This window comes from Neovison vison, chromosome 3 (assembly GCF_020171115.1).
Source record: "Neovison vison isolate M4711 chromosome 3, ASM_NN_V1, whole genome shotgun sequence".
NCBI classification, from domain to species: domain Eukaryota; kingdom Metazoa; phylum Chordata; class Mammalia; order Carnivora; family Mustelidae; genus Neogale; species Neogale vison.
In genome coordinates this window covers 226,179,276-226,194,547 of record NC_058093.1, presented here as the reverse complement: position 1 = coordinate 226,194,547, position 15,272 = coordinate 226,179,276, and the positions used below count along the sequence as shown (strand labels likewise).

The 15,272-nt window shown below is 48.3% G+C and overlaps 1 protein-coding gene across 2 annotated transcripts in view; it reads right to left on the bottom strand.

Annotated features, from left to right (window-relative positions):
* Positions 1-15,272, bottom strand: part of GCN1 (GCN1 activator of EIF2AK4) — a 60,482-nt gene that overhangs the window by 35,865 nt on the left and 9,345 nt on the right. For both annotated transcript variants that reach the window (XM_044244166.1, XM_044244167.1), the window contains exons 3-17: positions 14,880-14,943; positions 14,210-14,341; positions 13,579-13,687; positions 10,087-10,185; positions 9,857-9,991; positions 8,902-8,970; positions 8,671-8,779; positions 7,910-7,984; positions 7,529-7,657; positions 6,773-6,823; positions 6,331-6,429; positions 5,945-6,118; positions 3,237-3,389; positions 1,934-2,026; positions 134-209 (exon numbers count right to left, since the gene is read on the bottom strand). In XM_044244166.1, the coding sequence (XP_044100101.1) occupies positions 134-209; positions 1,934-2,026; positions 3,237-3,389; positions 5,945-6,118; positions 6,331-6,429; positions 6,773-6,823; positions 7,529-7,657; positions 7,910-7,984; positions 8,671-8,779; positions 8,902-8,970; positions 9,857-9,991; positions 10,087-10,185; positions 13,579-13,687; positions 14,210-14,341; positions 14,880-14,943 (1,567 nt within the window). The remainder of the gene's footprint in view (positions 1-133; positions 210-1,933; positions 2,027-3,236; positions 3,390-5,944; positions 6,119-6,330; positions 6,430-6,772; positions 6,824-7,528; positions 7,658-7,909; positions 7,985-8,670; positions 8,780-8,901; positions 8,971-9,856; positions 9,992-10,086; positions 10,186-13,578; positions 13,688-14,209; positions 14,342-14,879; positions 14,944-15,272) is intronic.

Sequence of the window (15,272 nt, the reverse complement as noted above, 5' to 3'; positions counted from 1 at the left end):
CCGTGGTGGGGGTGGGCGCAGAGCTCTCCGCAGCCAGCCCCCCAACAGTGCACGCACCACCGATTCTCAAGCTCCCGCCACAGTTTGCCTCCCCCCTTGACCCAATGGGGAAAGGTAAACAAGCTTCACGTACTGAACTTTGTTGCCTGTGAGTCTGTGCGGATGGTCAAGGAAAAGCCTCTCTGTCAGATGCAACACGGTACACAGGGCTGGGAGGGGAGACAAACAGAAGTGTTTTTAAAATACAGAACACATGGGGGTCCCTGGGTGGCTCAGTGGGTTAAGCCTCTGCCTTTGGCTCAGGTCATGATCTCAGGGTCCTGGGATCGAGCCCCGCATCGGGCTCTCTGCTCAGTAGGGAGCCTGCTTCCTCCTCTCTCTCTGCCTACATGTAATGTCTGTCTGTCAAATAAATAAATGAAATATTTAAAAAAAAAAAAAAGGGGAATCTTTAAAATACAGAACACATGCACAGTGCCTGGCTGGCTCAGTCTGTTAAGCATCTGGCTCTTGGTTTTGGCTCAACTCATGATCTCAGGGTCATGAGATCGAGCCCTGCGTTGGGCTCTGCACTTAGCAGCGAGTCTGCCTGAGATTCTCTCTCTCTCTCTCCCTTTGCTCCTCCCCACCATGCACACGTGTGCGTGCTCTCTCAGATAATAAAATCTTCAAAAAGATATATAGAACACATCCAGAAAGAACTGGAAAGCCTGGAAAATGAACACTAAAATGTAAATGTGACTATCATTAATCAATGTGAAAGTACAGCTCATCTGAAGTCCTGTTTTTGCTGACAATGCACACATGTATTTTAGACTAATGAAAAATATATGCTTTATTCTACTTCATTAAAAATTACTGTGCAGGGCACCTGGGTGGCTCAGTGGGTTAAGCTTCTGCATTCGGCTCAGGTCATGATCTCAGGGTCCTGGGATCAAGGCCCGCATCGGGCTCTCTGCTCGGCAGGGAGCCTGCTTCCTCCTCTCTCTCTCTCTGCCTGCCTCTCTGCCTACTTGTGATCTCTCTCTGTCAAATAAATAAATAAAATCTGAAAAAAAAATTTACTGTGCAGTTCTAAAAAAAAAATAAACAGATAAAGACACAGGCATACTGGAGTAGAATGACTGCCAAGTCTATACAGCACAATGCATACAGCAGACATGCTATCGTTTGTGTAAAAAAGGTAAAGAACCAATCTAGAAAGGTATCTCCTGGTATAAACATAAAATACCAAGGATACAGAGAAGCTAATACAACTGATTGTATTTGATCTCTAGCCAGAGATCAAAGCAGGGGTATGACTATTAAATAGGCCCTCTTGGATCTTTTATTTTTGAATTATGTAATTGTATTTCCTATATAAGAACTGACTTTTTTTTTTTTTTTTAACATCAGGAAGTGACTAACAGTTTTAGCTCATTAATAGGATGTTGTGATTTATGAGTCAAAAGACTTTTCAAATCACCGATTAGCAGCAGACACCCCTAAGGCAACCTAGAATTTTAAACATACACTTAAAGATCAACTGTTCCTTCTCTCCCGGGAGAAAAACCAGTAGTTTTGTGTCTCCTGGTGGGGGAGTACTGCGAGCCACACTCCACCAGAGCTTCTCAGCTGTCTTGTAATACAAGAAAACCTCCAAGACAGCACCAATTACCCAATCAGCTATAATTACACCTAATATCACAGCCCCGCAACCATTAGTGCTCTGTCTCCACAAATCAACCCACTCCCCCATTCCTCAGCCTTCCATGGCCCACAGAGGTGCATTCATTCCCACAGCAGCCAACGGCACTGCGGCTGACCCCAGCACTGTGACTGAGGTTTTTGCCTGTCAAGACAACAAGCAGTCAGGGGCGGGTCCTCTCTGAAGACCCACTAAAGACACTGAGGCCCAACCTCAAGTTTAAGTAAGTTCAACTAAGTAACTCACCATCCTCTGAAGCCATGAGCAGGAATTTCTCAGAAGTGAAAATCTGCTTCTTTTCATCTACAATCAGCTGCCAGAAACCACTCAGTTTGGCCTCTGCAAGAAACCAAAGGTCACTCCACGACATAGCTCAGTCTGTCTGCCATGGCTGGTCCCCTCCTGCCTGAAGCTGCTGGGGCTGTTCTGCACTGACAGACCCTCTTCTACAGCAGGGCTGGGTCACTCCTAGGCTCACTGTCTCTCCCTCCATGTTCTGAGAACCAACCAGCCCTTTCGGTATCACTGCCTCTGTGAAAACCTTCAGTGGTTCTCTGCTGCCTACAGGAGCGCAGGCAAGCATTTTCCACCTGGAATTCCCACCTACTCCAGGTGCCAGGCTGAAATACTTGACATTCACACACGGTGCCTCCCCTGATTCAGGCTGGTTTGAACTCACACTGGGCTGTTGAAATCCTTCCAGTTGGTGAAATCTTTCTTAACCTTCAGGGCCCTAGTCCAAATGCTCCCTCCTTCATGAACCTTTCCTGATAGCCAAACACCTCAACTAAAAGTAATCCCTCCTTCAAAACTGCCTGAAAGCCACATTTTTGTCTTCAACTACAGATGTCTTTTTTCATCTCCTCTCTCCCACTACAGTGAAGCAGCTGAAAATGTGTGGAAGCATGGTCACGTTCATCTCTACCTCCCTGCCAAGGCACCCAATGAAATATGAGAAGAGCTGAACTCCACTTCTAACCACAAGAATAAGTTCACGTACATCTGCAGGCAGAGTGGGACTAAAGCAAGCATGGAATACAGAGAAAGCACTTTAGGCTGCCCCAATCTGGAATCTTTTCCAAGGGTTGTTCAGTATGTAATATGGCATTTACACAGTATGCTACCTGGTGTGTTTGGTCAATTACACACTGACTATTTCTGGACATGGCAAACTGTCCAGGGAAGGGAACTCAGTGGCTAGAAGACTGGCTGTGGGGGAGCTTTTCAAGTCACACTCTAGAAATGTATAACCAATTAAAAAATACCCCACTATACTAAACCCAGGTCAGTCTGGGCATTATATACAAACCCCCATCCCAGAGTACTAGAACAAGAGGGCAAAGGAGAGTGACAGGAGTCCCCTGACTATACTCCCACATGCCACTGTGACCCTAAGACTCATCCCTGCAGATGACAAGGATCCCTGTGGCTGACCCATTGTGGTAGTGACCAAGCTGGTCCTGTGAAATCCTCAACATCAAGTCACTCCTCCTGGGGACCCTCGATGAGGCCTCATCTGCTACCATGGGGAATTAGTCTAGACCCTTACCAGCCTGCGAGTCAGCCACAGATAGCTTTGAGAGCAGCAAGGCTGCAGCGACCCCTTCGGTGACTGTGGGGACCTGAGTGCTTTGGGAGGCTGCTTTCTCCACCGTCTGGATAAGCAAAGGCAGCAAGTCCAGGGCCTGCAATAGTGTATCACCTGTGGAGAGAGGACCAGCACCTTTTAACACATTCCGTCAAGCACGACAAGATTACTCGTGAAGAACACTGTCCACTCGGGTCCGAACTGGCTGACTAAAATGCTACAGTCACCTTGTCAGACGCTGTGAGGTAGGGGAACTAAAACCAAACTCTACAATCATAATGTTAACAGACAGCAGGATCCTCATAAATCCAATAGTCTAGCTATTCATTTGCTCGGTAAGGAAAACAGACCAAGAGAGATTAAATAAGATGCCCCGGACACTGAGCTGATTCGGGGAGAGCCAGGGCCACTGCAAACCCACCAATTTCTTTCTGGGGCTCTTCCCCGATATCATACAAGCTCCCAACTCAATTCCAAAACCAGAACCAATACGCTGACCTATGAATTAAACCCACTAAATAAATAAAGTGGAAATCTGTTAAAATTATAGCTAAATCAATGTTGTTGTTGTTTTTTAAGGTTTTATTTATTTATTTGACAGACAGAGATCACAAGTAGGCAGAGAGGCAGAGAAAGAGAGAGAGAGAGGAGGAAGCAGGCTCCCTGCTGAGCAGAGAGCCTGATGCGGGGCTCGATCCCGGGACCCCGAGATCATGACCTGAGCCAAAGGCAGCGGCTTAACCCACTCAGCCACCCAGGTGCCCCTAAATCAATGTTTTCTTAACTACTAAACATTTCATTTGGAAGACATCATGGATTTGAATTAAAAAAAAATGTTTAAAGGTTTATTTTCTATTATGTATTTTAAAAGCACCAAGTAGAAACAGCTCAAGCTGAAGAAACTAGTTCAAACCAAGTCTCTGCTATCTAGAACTCAATCTAAAATCAAGACTGAGGGATGCCTGTGTGGCTTAGTCAGTTAAGTGTCTGCCTTAAGCTCAGGTCATGATCCCAGGGTCCTGGGATTGAGTCCCACATCAGGCTCCCTAGTCAATGGGGAGTCTGCTTCTCTCTCTGCCTGCCACTCCCACTCCTTGTACTCTCTCTCTCTCACAAATAAAATCTTTTTAAAATAATAAATCAATAGGGCGCCTGGGTGGCTCAGTGGGTTAAGCCGCTGCCTTCGGCTCAGGTCATGATCTCAGGGTCCTGGGATCAAGTCCCGCATCAGGCTCTCTGCTCAGCAGGGAGCCTGCTTCCTCCTCTCTCTCTCTGCCTGCCTCTCTGCCTACTTATGATCTCTCTCTGTCAAATAAATAAATAAAATCTTTAAAAATAATAATAATAATAATAATAAATCAATAGGGCGCCTGGGTGGCTCAGTGGGTTAAGCCGCTGCCTTCGGCTCAGGTCATGATCTCAGGGTCCTGGGATCGAGTCCCGCATCGGGCTCTCTGCTCAGCGGGGAGCCTACTTCCTCCTCTCTCTCTCTGCCTGCCTCTCTGCCTACTTGTGATCTCTCTCTGTCAAATAAATAAATAAAATTAAAAATAATAATAATAATAATAAATCAATAAATCAATAAAATCAAGATTGACTGCGGTGCCTGGGTGGCTCAGTGGGTTGGGACCTCTGCCTTCGGCTGGGGTCGTGATCCCAGGGTCCTGGGATTGAGCCCCACATTGGGCTCTCTGTTCAGTCGGGAGCCTGCTTCCCTTCCTTTCTCTCTGCCTGCCTCTCTGCCTACTTGTGATCTCTGTCAAATAAATAAATAAAATCTTTAAAAAAAGAAAAAATCAAGATTGATCAATGCAGCAGAACTGCAAACTGACAGAGGAGTATGGGCACTCCTCCACGCAATCAGAGAAGGGACACCCTTCCATGCAATCAGCAGCTCTGGAATCTCCTAGATGTTTCTTTAAACACAGTTCATCAGGAGCACCTGGGTGGCTTAGTTGTTAAGTGTCTGCCTTCAGCTCAGGTCATGATCCCAAGGTCTTGGGATCGAGTCCCACATCGGGCTCCCTGCTTGGTGGGAAGCCTGCTTCTCCTTCTCCCACTCCCCTTGTTTGTGTTCCCCTCTCGCTGTGTTTCTCTCTGTCAAATAAATAAATACAATCTTTTTTAAAAATAAAAATAAATAAAAAATTCACACAGTTCATCAGAACTGTACACTTTTTTTAAAGGAAATACCAGCCAATCTCAGAGGTGGTGATTTTTACTGTGGAGATCTAGTTCCTATGCAGACTGGAACATTTCCTCTAGCTTTACTTAGGAAAGAGATGGATACCCACGCCTAAGATTTGTCAGCACCACAGAAAAGGCAGTGATTGGTTTTTAGTAAGTCCAACAAAACGTTTCTATGAAGCTGGAGTTTTTGAATCAGGCCTCTCACGATCACTTCCACATGACTTCAGATAATACAGTGACAGGTTCTAGACCCAGGGCCTCTCTGAATAAAGCTTCATAACTTGGAGATCTGATAAAGGGGAGAAGCCAAAATCTGTTGTGAAGACTGGGCACTAATTCGAGGCTTTGTGGATGACTAAGCCCGATGCTCCCAGAGGCTTAAAAAGAAGTGATGCCGAGTAAGCTGGACAGCAAGGGAAAGCCGGGGACGGTGAGGATGCCCAGAAGACTCAGTCACCCCTGCAGGAGAGGCATCTCACCTCGGAAGCAGGCCAACATGCACTGCAGATAGGCATGCCTCACTGCAGAGGTGGAAGTCTTAAGGCTGAAGGCTTTCTTGAACCATTCGGTGAGCTTCTTGGGCACTTCTGTGGTGAACCGGTTACACCAGAGAGCCAAGACAGAGACCGCATGCACCAAGGTGCCTTCGTGAACTAGGACAAGAAGCAGAAGTCCGGTCAGTTCAGTGTCTTAGGCCCACGTCCAACCGCCAGCAGCAGCACCCCAAAGCAAGTAGGAGCACAAGGGGGAGGAAGCAGTAATGCTTTAGGGGAGGTCTGCCTTGAGAAGGCGTTCATGGCAGCTGTGAAAGTGAAAACCAGAATCAGCTCAAGTCCAGACTGCTTCCTCCCCATGCTGTAGTTACCTTCTTGCTGGAGGAACGGGATGAACAGCTCAGCCACGGTCCCATTCAGGACTTGACTAGAAGGCCCAGACACCACGTGATGACTGACACTCCCGATCCCTGGAAGGCAGGGGATTTCCTGCTCAGCATAAAACCACAAACACGAGATTCTTCTTGCCGCTGCCCACTTCCCTAGCAGCCAAGTCTCTCCTCTGGCCATCACTGCCCTTCCCTCAATCCCCCCCTACAGATGATCTCTCCTTCCACAGAAGCCAGGCCTCCCGCTAGACTCAAACAAGTCCCGCTGGCCCCACAGGCAGGCAGCAGAGTCCTGGAAGCCAGGCTGGGATGTCCAGGACTGTCAGAGGAGTCAAGATCCAATAGAGGACCTGCCTTACCCAACCAGTTACATTACACCTCATCTACTATTACGCTTACCACTACCCCAGGAGAGATTCTGTACCTGAGAGGACGCTAATTTTCTGGGCTATGATAGTCAGTTTTCCCTCAGAGCCTGAGAGGAGAGAAAGCAAAGATTCAAAATTCACATCTGTCACATTTCCCCAGAGGGTGAATGTGGTCATGTGTGTGACACCAAGATATAGTTTCTGATTCCTGAAGCAGCCTTTGTTTGTGAAGCTGCCTTTAAAATAACATTCACTAGATTTTTTTTTTTCCTGACTAAAACAGTAGTATGTTCTCACAGAAAACTTGAGAAACAAAAAGTATGAAGGAAAACATTTAGGGATGCCTGGGTGGCTCAGTTGGTTAAGCATTTGCCTTTGGTTCAGGTCATGATCCCAGGGTCCTGGGATCGAGTCCCACATCAGGCTCTTTACTCATTGGGGAGTTTACTTCTCTCTCTGCCTGCCACTCCCCCTGCTTGTGTGCTCTCTCTCTGACAAATAAATAAATAAAATCTTTAGAAATAAATAAAGTGAAACTCATGTTTATAAAGAAAATAAAAACATTTTAAAATCACCCATGTGTCCACTACCCAAAGACATTATGAACATTTTGATGTGTTTCCCTCTAGTTTTTCCCTTTATGCATACAATAATGTCTACACTTAAAAAAAAAAACAAAACTGAGATTACCCCCATCTACCACACAGCCTTGACACAAGCAGACTCAGGAGATGCACTTCCCCAGCAGGTCCCAGCACCCACACCTCAGCCATCCCCCCACCCCCACCCCCCAGCCAGGAAGCCTTGCTCACCGCCAAGGATCGCGAACAGGTGCCTGGTCAAGGCTTCTGTCGCCGCAGAGTCGCTGCACTGGCGGGCCAGGTTCTGCAGCGCCAGTACAGCTTCGTCCATCAGGCGGGGACTGTTGGACTTGAGCTGACCTGGACACAGACAGCCGCAACTCAGAAGCCACCGAGAGCCGAGCCATCTGGGACTTCAGCTCAGTCTTTTCCACATTCCCAACTCTCCCACCCCAGCGAGGTACTCTCCTAAAGGAGCTCAAGAAACTATGCAAATGTAGTTTCTTTTTTAAACTGAGCTGTCCCCTGCCCTTTCTCCTAAAGCAACTGGGAAAATGGCAACCGAAACCCAAGGTGCCATCCTAGGGGTCAGAGAGGGGTCATGATACTCACTGGCCAGTCCTTTCACGATGTCCAGGGCATATTGGCTGAGATCAAGAGTCACCGATGCCAGCAGACTGGAGATAGCTAAGGGGGACAGAAAGTACGCAGCAAGTCTGTTTCGGGTATAAATGCCCATTTCTGCTGTACACCCCAGCCAATGCCGTCAGACCTGCTGTCCAGCTGCAAAGAACCCTGACCACTCTTCATCTTCATACGGTCCCAAGAGCAGTCACTCCTTTGTCGCTACTTTCAAGTGCCACCAAGTTCATACTGTCTAGAGCAGAGGTACCTTTTTTTTCCCCCTAAAGATTTTATTTATTTGACAGAGACACAGTGAAAGAGGGAACACAAGCAGGGGGAGCGGGACAGGGAGAAGCAGGCTTCCCGCTAAGCGGGAGCCTGACGCGGGGCTTGATCCCAGGACCCTGGGATCATGACCTGAGCCGAAGGCAGGCACTTAATGACTGAGCCACGCAGGTGCCCCTAGAACAGAGGTTTCTAACCTGAATGGTTTTCCAAAAGGTTCTCAGACCTCTAAAATTGTTCGCAATATTCTAAGCAGATATACTTTCGTGCATCCTGTTAGCAAAAGGCCCATGACTTTCAACATATTTTCAAAAGGGTCCCTGATCTCTCTCTCAAGGTCCCAACAAGGTAAACAGGGAATATACACTTCACTCCACCCCCACCGCTTCTGCTGCCAAGGATCAGAAACGCAGCATACCATGAAACCCACCCCCCTCCCACCATCCTGTCTGGTGGTGACCTACTTTCAATAACATTCTCTGGACTCCTAAGTAAGGACTTCTGTATGGTGGGCAGTATCAGATCCTTAAATTCCGCGTGGGACATGTACCGGAGCAGAGGGGCACAGTTATCCTAGAAAGAGAAAGGGGTCAGACACCCAGACCTCGTGGGAACAGACGAAGAATAAAGAACAGCGTGGAATCAGAATTTAAACTGGATTTAGCGCGTCCAACTAAGGTCCACTTCTCACTCACCAACAGATACTTCTGAGGCTTCACTTTGCTCATCAGTATGTTCTTCATATAAAAATCCAGCAGGGCACTCTGGAGAATACAAAGCCTGTTTAGACCAACATTCTGAGTATGTCACCACTGACCTAAAAGATCCCTTTTGTGGGAGATTACAAACAATTTGTAACTGTAACAATTACAAATCAGTAAAAAACGAAATCTAATACATACATACGTACATAAACAAATAAAATACAAATCAGCCCAAATTTCAGTGTCACGCAGTTTGCCCACTGATCACGACACTCATTATTTTAAAACCTTCAACAGCTTTCCAGAGCTACTGGGATTCAGTCCAAAGTCCTTGGCCGGGCTGCCAAGCTGCCTGCTAGCCTATGCTGCCTCTCACACCTCTCCAGCCCCCCTCGCCTCCCCGCCTGGTTTCTCGTGGGCTGCTTTCTCTGCCCAAAATACCCCTCTTCACCTCCTGACCTTGCTAATACCTGCTCACCCTTGAAGTTCCTTCATCAGAGCTGTGTCCCCTGGTCCGTGGCTTCGGTCAGGTCCCCTGCTACAGGGTATTACCACTTCCTGCCCTTCTCCTTTGCAGTTCTTATCACAGACAGAATTAGATGCCTCTCTGCCTGATGGCAGACTCCTCAGACTCAGTTCCCCGAGGGCAGGAATCCCTGGCTCACTGCTGTAACCCAAACAGCTGGCACGGTGCCTGGCACATGGCAGCCGCTCAGCTGTGGGAATAAATCACTGCACCCACAGGCAAATTACCATCCCAACGACTGCCAGGATTCTCCCCAAGCCAGAGTTGGAGGGAAAACTTTCCAGCTCCTCCAACTTCATTAATAATGGAAAAAGGCCAGGCCCCCTTATGAGAAAATCAACGAGCGTCAGATGCAGCCAGAGCTGAGGCGCCCAGGGCAAAAGGAAACCCCTCCCCCTCGCCTCCAGCAAGTCCACCTGCCTTGTGCTGGTTGACCACGTCCAGCTCCTTGTGGGTCGTGCAGAACTGCACCAGCAGCCCCAGCATGCCTGCGTAGTTCTGGTTGGGTTCGAGGCTGAGAATGGCTGACAAGTACTGTTCCACCAGTCCGGGGTTCTGAAGAGGAAGGCACGAAGCTGGCGTGTCACACAACCATGGGGTGGGGGAGCACAAAGGCTGCGATGTCCACCACCCCCTCTGCCCCCGGGCACCTCTTTCCACAGCTTGCTGAGCTTCTTCACAGCGCCATCCACGGCGTGCCTGTGGGAGCCACCCAGCACCTCCAGCAGGAGCAGGCACTGCACCTCCACCTGTCAGGGCGTGAAACGTGAGTGGAGGCGCCGTGGCCCTCACAGCCGGCCCAAGACCTGCATCGGCCCACTCAAGTCTGTCCAGATCCTCCTCCCTCCACCGCCGACACGTGGCCCCGTCCCAGCATTACATCTGTTCGCTCCAGCATTTCATTAATAAATATATGCTGAGCACCTATGAGTCAGACGGAGAAAACACATGGAGAAGGGGACATACGTGGGCCCTGCTTTCATGCACCTCATAGTTCAGAGGGAGAAAAAGATACTACAAGACAAACATAGAGATGAATATGTAATTCCAGTGAAGTAAGGGCTATTGCAGGAAAAAGATAAGCATCCTATCTCATACCTGCCTTGACTTTCCCTTCATTCATTCCACAAACACCTGCTGAAAACTGACTAAATGGCAGGCACCACACTGGGCACTTTAGTCATGAAAGTCAAGACTGATCGGATGATCCCGGCCTGTGTGGAGCTCCCCATCCAACCCAGAGAGAAACACATCATAGATGCTCAACTGAAAAATCTCAGAGACTTTATACACCACAAACACCCATGGCTACTGGGGAACAGTGCAAATGGCCACCCTAAGAAAAAGGGGATGCTTATCAAGAAGTCTGCTGCACTCCATCTGCACGTGTACAAAATGACAGGTGAACATTTTTTTTTTACAGTAAAAGATTGCGAACAACATATGGCCATCAACAGGGGCCTAGTTATATATACTACAGGACATCCACTCATGATCAGTAAACAGTCATCAAGAATGAGAAACTCTTGGGCGCCTGGGTGGCTCAGTTGGTTGGGCAACTGCCTTTGGCTAAGGTCATGATCCTGGAATCTCAGGATGGAGTCCCGCATCAGGCTCCCTGCTCAGCAGGGAGTCTGCTTCTCCCGCTGACCTCTTTCCTCTCATGCGCTCTCTCTTAAATAAATAAATAAAATCTTAAAAAAAAGAAAAAAAAAAGGAATGAGAAACTCTTTTTTGCACTACTCTGGAACAAATTCTAAATCTGGTTAAAGAAAAAAAAGGGGGGCAACCTGGGTGGCTCGGTCGGTTAAGCAGCCGACTCCTGACTCAGGCTCTGGTTATGATCTCAGGGTTGAGATCAAGTCCTGCATCAGGCTCTGCGCTTAGTGTAGAGTCTGCTTGTCCCTCTCCCGTCCCCTCTGCTCATTCCCAATAGCGCTATCTCTAAAATAAATAAATCTTCATTTAGAAAAGAAAAAGGAAGCAAGGTGAAAGAAAAAAGTACTTTCAATACACTAGTGTTTATGTAAGAAACCCTGTTCAGTCGTATATACAGAGCATTTACCTATCCATATAAGGAATCAGTAACAGAGGAACCAGACGGCTAGAGAGGGAAACAGGTATAGCATTCTGTGCTTATTGAAACCACATTCAAAACTACACTGCTGTTCTCTCTTCCTAGAATGTTCTAACCCCTGATCTGGACACAGTTTGTTCATATCCTTCAGCCCTCTGCTCAAACGATGCCTCCTCTGAGGCCTCCTCCCACAATCACCCTGTACTGAACTCTCTCCATCTTCCTACCTGCCTTTCTGCTATGTGACCTTCATCTCACCACTTATTAGCAGACCTGTGTGTCGTCTACCTTCACCACCAGAGTGTAAGCTCCAGTGGCGCCTGGGTGCCATAGTTGGTTAAGGACCCAACTCATGGTTCGACCTCGGTCATCATCTCAGGGTCTTGAGATCAAGCCTCACAATGGGCTCCACGCTCATCACAGAGTTGACTTGTCCCTCTCCCTCCCCCTCTACTCCTCCCTGTGTACATGCATTCTCTCTCTCTCAAATACATACATCTTTAAAAATAAAATTTCTTGGGCGCCTAGCTGGCTCATTTTGTTAAGTGACTGCCTTCAGCTCATTTCATGATCCTGGAGTCCCAGGATCAAGTCCTGCATCAGGTTCCCTGCTCAGCAGGGATTCTGCTTCTCCTTCTGACCCTCCCCTTCTTGTGCTCTCTCTCTCTTTCTCACTCTCTCAAATAAATAAATCTTTTTTTCCTTAAAAAAAGAGGTGTAAGCTCCAAGAGGGCAGTGTGCCCTTTCTTGTTCCCAGCTTTTGGCCCAGCTCCTAGAACAGTGCCCAGCACGTAGAGACCCTCAACAGATACTTGAGCAACTGAATGCATTCTGACGCACATGTACAGTTGACATTGGCAACAAGTAAAAACCCAGATTCAAGACACAGGAAAAACAAGCACGGTCTCACGCTCCTAGAAACACATCAAGATGTGGGACCACCCCTGCCACTCACTAACCCAGAAGCACACTTACCTAGGGTCACTGGAGATAAGCCAATGAGGGAGCCATGATAAAGCATCTTATAACGAGGCCTAGGTAGCAATGAAACCCATAATCTAAAGGGAGTTCAGTTCCGCTATCCATTACCTGCCAGGTTTCAGTGTTCTTATCCTTCAGTTAATCACTTATGGCCGCTCCATGGTCACCCCTAGTGGCGTGTTGGAGAAGCTCCCAGGAATGGGAACATCACTGTGTCTTACTAGCAGGCTGCTTCGCCAGAGGAGCTACAGTTTTCTAGCGCCACTCCTCACTTAGCTGCCCAGCCCTCTGTACGTTTCCACAGCCCTCTCACACCCCATCCTGAGCCCCGCTTCACAACAACTCGTGGAGCGGGGTGGGGTAGGTGGCACTTCTTCCCATTTTGCAGAAACGGGCAACAGGCTCAGAAGATACTACATGGCCAAATATCATGGCCAAGAACCAGAGCCATACCTCCAGCTCCTTTTCAACGAATCATAAGACCATTCCTCTTGTTCTCCACTAAGCATACCTAGATATTCAAATGAACCTCCCAATCTGGCCTTTTGGGCTATCTCTGGTGAGCAGACATGTTGAAAGGCAAGCTAGGGAATGTGGAAGAAGCCAGCACAGAATGGGAGGAGGGAATTAAAGGATGGAAACAAAAACGCAAGAATTCCATTCCATCAGCCAGTTCAACAATGAAATCCAAACATAGGGGAAGGAATGATTAGCCAGGAAAAAAAACCAAAATGATTTACATTATTGCATTTTCTGATTTACTTTCTCTCTCTCTGTTTTCTCCGCCCTGGCCTGGTAAGTCTTCCACATATGCCATGAAGGCAGGAACTGTCTTTCTCTGGCTCATCAGTGTACTCCCAGAGCCTAGCACCATGCCTGACAGAGAAGCTCCAACATATGTGATATGCAGATGAATGGCATTAGGCTGCCCTCATGACCATTCATCAAAATCACGTGTCAGGACAATTCAAAGCGCTCGGCGACCCAGCACCAAGAAGAGCACTTTCCGGAGAAGGTGCTTAAACACGTCCCAACTCTGTGCAGAGAGGTGACCTTCACTGCTCCAAAGACCCAGGGAACCTACCAGTTTGTTCCAGATGTCTCCTTGCCGCTTGGCTCTCGAGGGAAACACAATGCGCACCAGTAAGCAGGTCCAGGACAGGGCCAGCAAGGCAGCAGAGCCGCTACTCTTACTGCAGAGGGAGGGGTGAGGAGGCAAAGGGTAAGTGCAGAGAAGTAGCCTCCATCTTCAGGACAAATGCTCAATGCAAGACCCTGCCTGGTATATAGGACCCACGTTTGACCCACGACTGGGCAGAACCAGAAACTGGTTCCTCATAGATCATCTGTAACCACTCAGGACAAGAAATGCAGGCCTTGTCAGCCAAATTCCCTCCTCTTAGCACTCACAACTAAAGAAGCGCAAAAAAAAGATTTCCCAGCCAAAAAAAAAAAAAAAAGGTTTCCCCTATTTAGTGTCCACTGGCCATTTGCTTCCACTGGTTTCCCAACCCTGTTCCTCAGGAAAGTGGTTTGTCCACTGCACCTGACATCCTGGCTCCTCCCTTCACTGCAGCAGGCAGACTGCTGGCGCCACTCAGAGTTTCAGAGAGGAAAGCGAGACATGCTCACACCTGCTCAGTGCAGGTCATCTACAACAGCTTCTGCAAACAGGACTCCAGCAAGCCCCGGTAGGCCATACCTTTCTCTCTTACCTGGGGACACCAGCTTTGGAGCCAATGCCTGAAGACTGCAGAGAGTGCAGAAGGTTCTTAGCAGTGGCTTCTGGCTGGGCCTCAGCCAACTGTTGAATGGCTGCCTGCAGGGCCCTGCGGGAAGCTGCATCTCTACGGGTTGGAATGAAGGGGAAAGGTGATCACTGGGGGTAGGGACAATACAGCTTAGGCCAAGCGCTCATCTTTCTCTGGAAAACTGGATTATACTACATTCCAATGGTTCACAGATGATGGGATTAGGAAATAACTAGAGAAATCTCCTTCCTCCTAGGGTTCTAGAAGCAGCGAGTAAGGGTAAATGAGCCATCAAGGCTGTGAGGGCAACACTGGCATTTATGGAACACTAACTACGGGCCTCAAACTAGGCCAAGTCCTTCCACCCACAGGACTGTTGACAGTGTACAGACTCATGAAGTGGCAGGCACTGTTCTGGGAGCTCTACACTTACTAACCACCACCTAAGCGGCAGATAATAGCACCATCCCCATTCTGCAGATAGGGAAAACAGAGGCACAGGGAGATTAAGTAACTTGGCCAGGATCCAACAGCTGGGATGGGACACAGCTCCAAAGCCTGGGCTCTAACCGCTCTCCTGTACCACCTCTCTTGCAAAGGGGCTGCAGGCACAGGGCCTTCCACTGGGACTCACCTATATCGGTGCAGCGTCAAGCAGAATAATCTGCAGAGCCCTTTCACTGCTCCCTCTGGCAGATCTGAAACCAAACGTCATGCAGAGATTAGTCAATAAAAACTACTTCGTGAGCACCTGCTTGAGCCAGGACTCTGCCAGACATGATCTGTACCATGGGACACTTCCTGCAGGTTAGAGGTGGAATTCCCTGGAGGAAAAACCCACAGAAAAATCGGACTCCAGGAAAACAGCTGGTACAGAAAGGTTCTCCGGTGGATATGTGTTAAATGAACAAAAGTAAGACGATGCGGTGGCCTCAAAGTCTAACACGCTGGCAAGTGCTGCTTCTGGGGCGCTGGGGCAATTCTGCTTCTTAGGCCTGGGTGCTGGTTCCACAGGTGTGTCTAGTTT